Source organism: Ruditapes philippinarum, unplaced genomic scaffold, assembly GCF_026571515.1.
Source record: "Ruditapes philippinarum isolate M1 unplaced genomic scaffold, ASM2657151v2 ctg20972_1_1_1_1, whole genome shotgun sequence".
NCBI lineage: Eukaryota > Metazoa > Mollusca > Bivalvia > Venerida > Veneridae > Ruditapes > Ruditapes philippinarum.
The window spans coordinates 1-5,956 of record NW_026854699.1 but is presented as its reverse complement, the minus strand read 5'-3'; the positions used below and the strand labels follow the sequence as shown (position 1 = coordinate 5,956).

Sequence of the window (5,956 nt, the reverse complement as noted above, 5' to 3'; positions counted from 1 at the left end):
TTATTTAAACTTCCTGATTTGGTATGTATTGAACGTTTACAAGCTAACTTATTAAATGTTTATATAACATTCAAAAATACATTTATATTATTAACAATAAAGCTACTGTATAAAAGGATCAATATCACAGCCTGTTTGAAGAGAATAGAAAAAAGGTGATCATTTGGTATTGAAAAAAAAAACACTAATTGAGAAGAACCACTATAAGATATACCATACTTGTATATCTGCTGTTTCTATGAATGAATAAATATTGTTCTTGTTAAATATATAGTGTTGTTCACAGGCAATTAGCTGCTGTTAGTAATTAGATTATTCCGTGTTTCCTTAACCGTGTTTGTTTCCTTGATCATTCCAAACATGAGGCACTTAAAATGCAACGGTTTTATTAAGTTACCATCTATCTTAGAAACTCAATTTATTAAAACACGTAGGTGATATACTTGATTAAATGTGTTGTATGGAAAATAATAAAGAAAAAATTCAAAGTGAAAAATACAAAGATAACATTCGTAAACTTTATTACAACAGATCAGATAACAGTTTAGCTGTACGGGAAATACATCAACTATTTAAAGGATGTAAATCTATATCTGTGAAATATCTTTTGATTAACACACAGTGGTCGATTCTCAAAAGAGTTAACACATAAGTTTTTTGTTATTTAACACTCAGGTATATTTATGCAAACAGAATAAAATGTATTGGGAAAATATTATGGGGCTATTTTCAGTAGGGTTTTAAACCGTTTAACAATGATTTCGTGCATACGCCAACCGTTCTTTAAAAATATGCAAATATATTTCTTTTATACAGACAATATGGAAGAATCTCTGTTCATAGTTTGAACAATACGTTTGTAAACTACAAAACGCAGATATATAACTTTATTTGCAGTTTACCCACTTTCAACAGTGTTGTGCCAGTTTTAGAAAATAAATGAGCCGCGTCATGACAAAACCAACATAATGATCAGGGCTTACAACTCTACAACAAGTAGAGAAACTGATAGCGAACAGCATGTATCCTGCGCGGATGCGCAGGCTGGTCTGGATCCATGCTGGTCGCAAACGCACTATGTTAGTCATGTCATGACGCGGCTCAAATGTTCTAACAACTTTGGTTCCTTTAACAACAACCTGTATGAAATTATAAAGAATGGATCCCGGAAAAAATATAATATATTTATTGTAACAATTCAGTACAGTTATTATAACTTACAAGCCTGTATGACACTCTTACGATAGCATTTCTTTTAATATATAAAATTAAACGTTGATATTCGAATTAGAAAACTATAATCTTTGATAAAACAGAATAAAGTAAATGTACTTTAAGTTTTTCTCTCGCATGACATGAACCTTATATACGATTATAATTTAAGTGAGTTTAAAGTCCCAGCAGAATGTTGTTTTCTCCAATCATTGTCACTGATTGTTAATTAGTTTTCCTGTGAAATATTATGACTTTGATATTGATAGATATTGACCATTACATGTATATCAATTGAATCTAAAGGTTAGATATTTGCATTAAACATCAGCTTATGGATCTCTACCAAGATTGTCCAAGTCATGGTCCTGAGGTCGAAATTGGCCCCTGTTCTCGGGGTCAAAGCTCCAAAAAATATCGGCTATCCGTAAATAGATCCTGCATTTTTAACTTTCGTTTTCATTGGCACAGATTAACACTATATGTAAATCTGTTCGCTATACAAGGAACTAACTCGCTATATGCTTACAAGGAACTCCGGATATAAGGAACTGACTTTGAATGTCCCGAATGGTTCGTTATAAGCGGAGTTTACTGTATTTATCTTATCCACACTAAACACAAGTTAACATAGCGAGCCAATACGTCATTTATCTCTTTTTCTCACTAACCAGATAGAAAAATCCTTCAATGTTATTAAAAATAGCAGTGTTGGAAAATCTTTTCTTGCATCTAGGACAGGATTATCTACCGTTTACACCGGTGCTAACTTTGTTTATTTTAATCATTAATACTTTTTTGTAAAAATGCATATTTTATTCCAAAAAATAAACAATGACTTTTAGTAGTTAGGGATCTTTAGATTTAGTTAACAGTTCCCTGTCCACCATAATTTAAATGATATTGCCGATTTCGGAGGAGTTGTCAGTTTGAGCCTGGACTTGGCATTGTGAAGTCATTTCTTAGAAGCTTGTAGGTGTTTTTGTTTCAAGTTTTTGGTTCAAGTGTGTGTCTATCACGATTTGACCATAAATAACTTTTAATTTCAATTTAATCCGTTAAAAATGACCCCATTTTCGATCAAAATTTAAAAACTAATTAAATGTAAACGAATTTTTGATCAAAATTTAGTTAAAATGTTGACACGGTCTATTCTCAATGTTGAAAAATTACCTAGAGTTTAGAATTGACTCTTGTGGTCATTTTTTCAACAGGGTCAAAATTTAATGTTACTCCGGCATACGCTTCCTATAGTTAATTGAATATAAAGTAAATTATTTGTGTGAACTTGAGGTGCAGATGGAAAAAGTCGAGTGTTCTGGATTTTTGTTTTTAGTATTTCATTTTAAGTATCATGCCTATTCTTTTCATCCATTCTCTAAGAATGAATAAGTGTATAAATATATTGAATTTGAACACAGTGACATCCAGTCATTTGAAACGTAAATAATCGTAATGTTTGGGACAAGAAGTCATTTAATATTTAATTAGTCTCTGGCATTTACTTTTTTTAAAGCGGCCACATTTTGGTTAATAATCAACAAGAAGTCTGCAAACTTTACAATATTAATACACAATTAATACACAATTTATATGCAATTTATACTACAACATCTACAATGCTATCTACCATAATTGTCATTATTTTTCCTCGTTAGAATCGTGTTAACAATTGTAACGCATAAGAAAATCTTAACTTATCAAACAAATCCATTTTTGTCATTATGCTAAATTGCTATTTACAAACGTCATGGACGGAACATTTCTCACTACCGACATAAAACATGCCATGGAATCTGTGTATCCTTTCTTAGTTCTTGTATTGTACCACGCCTTTCATAAGTAGTCCACCATACTTATATAATTTGAGAGCAGGCCACACAAAGAAGTCTGGTGTCTTGCCAGACCGCGTATAAGGCTTGTAAAGATTGCTATCGAAATGTGTTGTAGTCGGGCACATGTAAACTGGAGGGTCTTGAACCGCCATCCACCATGTCAGCTCGACGGCTTTATCTACATAAGCTATTATTCTCTCGTCACTGTATTTGATTTTCATCTGACTCTTAAACTTCTCCTTCAAATTTAAAGATACGTAATTAATTTAAGGACTGACATAAACCATGAAAGTAAGTATCGTTTATTATGTAAATTAGCAATTAAAATTGATTAATGAAATAATTGATACATCAAGTATTGTTTTTGTTCTAATATACCTATATCATTGAATAGTGTAAATATCTATAACAGTAGCGACGTGTGGTGATTTAATTGATACGAGTGACTCCCACATAACATATATGTATAGAACCTCTAAAGCTTCAGTTTGAAAACGATCTTTAAACTCAAACTTCCAAATGAGATACATTACCGTCAGATATTGCAAAGAACATTGGGCGATACCTTTCCTGTATTCAACTAGGTATTCTCTACCTTTATCATTTGGCGGATCTGTATACTTCTAGAATTAAATAAAATATTAATGAATTAATTATATGACGTTTTATGTAAAATGAGAACTATAATAACTTATGATACTCGCCTATGAGGTTTATTCCAAAGGCTTTTGTTAACAAAACAAATTTATTTAAATAAACACACTTGATTATTAATTCGTTTGAAAGCTAACAGAAAATCAGGTCTTACTCGGGATGACGATAGTTTTTCTCCTTTAAAAACTTCTATACAGTTTGATTGTAGATTGTCAATTTGCCTATCTGCTTCTACCCGACAAAACTCATACGCACCCTAAAGTAAAAGTAATCAGGATTTTACGTCTCTTAGAACATGAATTTATATTACACATTTTCAGTTTATCAATAAATAAAGATTACTCATAATGGTATTTAGCAATACTTTCTTAATATTATAACACCACAATAATGTTACATGAACGTCTTAAGTCAATGTTATGGAATAGTAGTATCGTCTTGTGCTTTTATACCCACATATGTTCGGGCTATCTGTATCAGTTCTCACTAAGACAAAAATCTAGAAATATAGAAACGAAACTTTTGAACGCCAGTCTTGTGTCTTTTCTGCATAAAGATGATATCAACACTATTCAAGAATATGACAAAAGTAAAAAGTCGATCAAAAGAAATTAAGATTAGTCTAAATATGTTGTTACCGTGACAATGTTAAGGAGGGTTTCAATGTTTCTTTTTTCCGAACTCTCTGTTTTAGAAAGTGATTCAAACGCCTCTGTCCACTCATTATCATAGAGCTCGGAAAATTTTTCAGCTATTTTGGTTGGTCTGTTCGCATCACTCAGGTCAGCAATGTCAGGGTTGTTTAGCCTCAGTGCATGGCTTGCTTGTTTACTGAGAGTTAAAAACAAATATTACAACCCCTCTTATTTAGCCAAATATACTTGTACAAATTGTGAAAAAAGCAATTGTTATATTACAAGCGTGATCTATTAAATATTTCTTTTATAATTTCTATTTCCAATGTTTGATATATGAAAATGTTAACTACTAAATTCAAATACTGTATTATATCAAATAGGAATTATCATGTTTAACATTTTTATAAACATAACTGCATATGAATATTTAGAAATATCAATGCTGAAACTCTAAAATCTACCACATATATGTAGGCTATGTATTTATCTTCGTTACATTGATGCATTTCTCATTTCTTGTATATGCTCTCATTACATACTTTTATGCATGCATGTAAAATCTTATTGTTTAATCAAAGTACTGTTTGCATACGATTTATTTATAAACCTATGTTATGTTATGTTACCAAGGTGGAGGCGCAGGCGAGTGGTTAACGTGTTGGACTAGTTATCTAAGGACTGCTGGCCGCGTGAGTTCAAATCCCGTTGTTTCCGTAAGCAAGACATCCACACTCATTACTTACTTAGCACTGGTTGGTTCGAACGTGTTTCAATATAGCTTCCTACACAATCGAACAAAATAAATTTGTATAAACTAAGTATGAAAGAACTTTATTAAAATACACACCTGTACTAATTTCAGAACATTGGATAACACATTGTGTAAAAATGTCGTGAGTGAAATATCAATATATATTATGATTCCGATAATTATTTACCTGTCTTGATTTTTCTTATATTCTTCACGTGCATCAATCTGATGTGACCCTCGTGGTCTGTCCGACTGTCTCTTCGTATCATCTTGCTTTTGGTTGATGTTCTGACCAGTGATGGGCTTTTGTTCATAGTGTTGACTAAATTCTTCACCTTTCTGTTCATGGGAAGAAAAAGTAAAACTTTTACGATTGTATACCTAAAATATATTAATATTTATAAAGTTTTGATTGCAAACATGTTGGTGTAACTTTAAGTCATCCTATTTAAATACAGTACATGTCTCAAGACATAAACGATCAGTTAATATGTCATGTTCCTCTAATCCTTACTTTTCACAAAGTTATGTACCATTTTCATGTTAAAAAAGAAAAAGGGCTACATTTCACTTGATTATTTAAGGCTTTCAACAAATTCTATAGATATTATGATTAGTTTATACAATAAATTACATAGTTTCTTTACTCATTATGACAAGTTTGCGCTTTTATACATGCATTGTTTATTCTCCTGAATGTTTTTTTTTCAATTACTTTTGCTCTAACTTATACAGAACAAATAAAATAAATTCTTATAGATCACATATTATTAGCAATCTGTACTTTTGTTTGTTATTTATATTGAAAAAAAAAATGATCCGAAAACTTTAATGCTCATGAAAAAACAGCTTTCCTTTTTTGTTTT

The 5,956-nt window shown here is 31.1% G+C and overlaps 1 protein-coding gene across 1 annotated transcript; it reads right to left on the bottom strand.

Annotated features, from left to right (window-relative positions):
* Positions 1 to 2,764: 2,764 nt before the first annotated feature.
* On the bottom strand, positions 2,765 to 5,471 carry LOC132740788 (uncharacterized; the record flags this gene model as incomplete). The annotated part of the gene is made up of 5 exons (XM_060728775.1): positions 2,765 to 3,286; positions 3,581 to 3,670; positions 3,856 to 3,957; positions 4,340 to 4,532; positions 5,278 to 5,471. Coding segments are annotated over 5 exons (843 nt in total), but the record flags the coding sequence as incomplete, so codon positions are not given.
* Between the last annotated feature and the right edge of the window lie 485 nt (positions 5,472 to 5,956).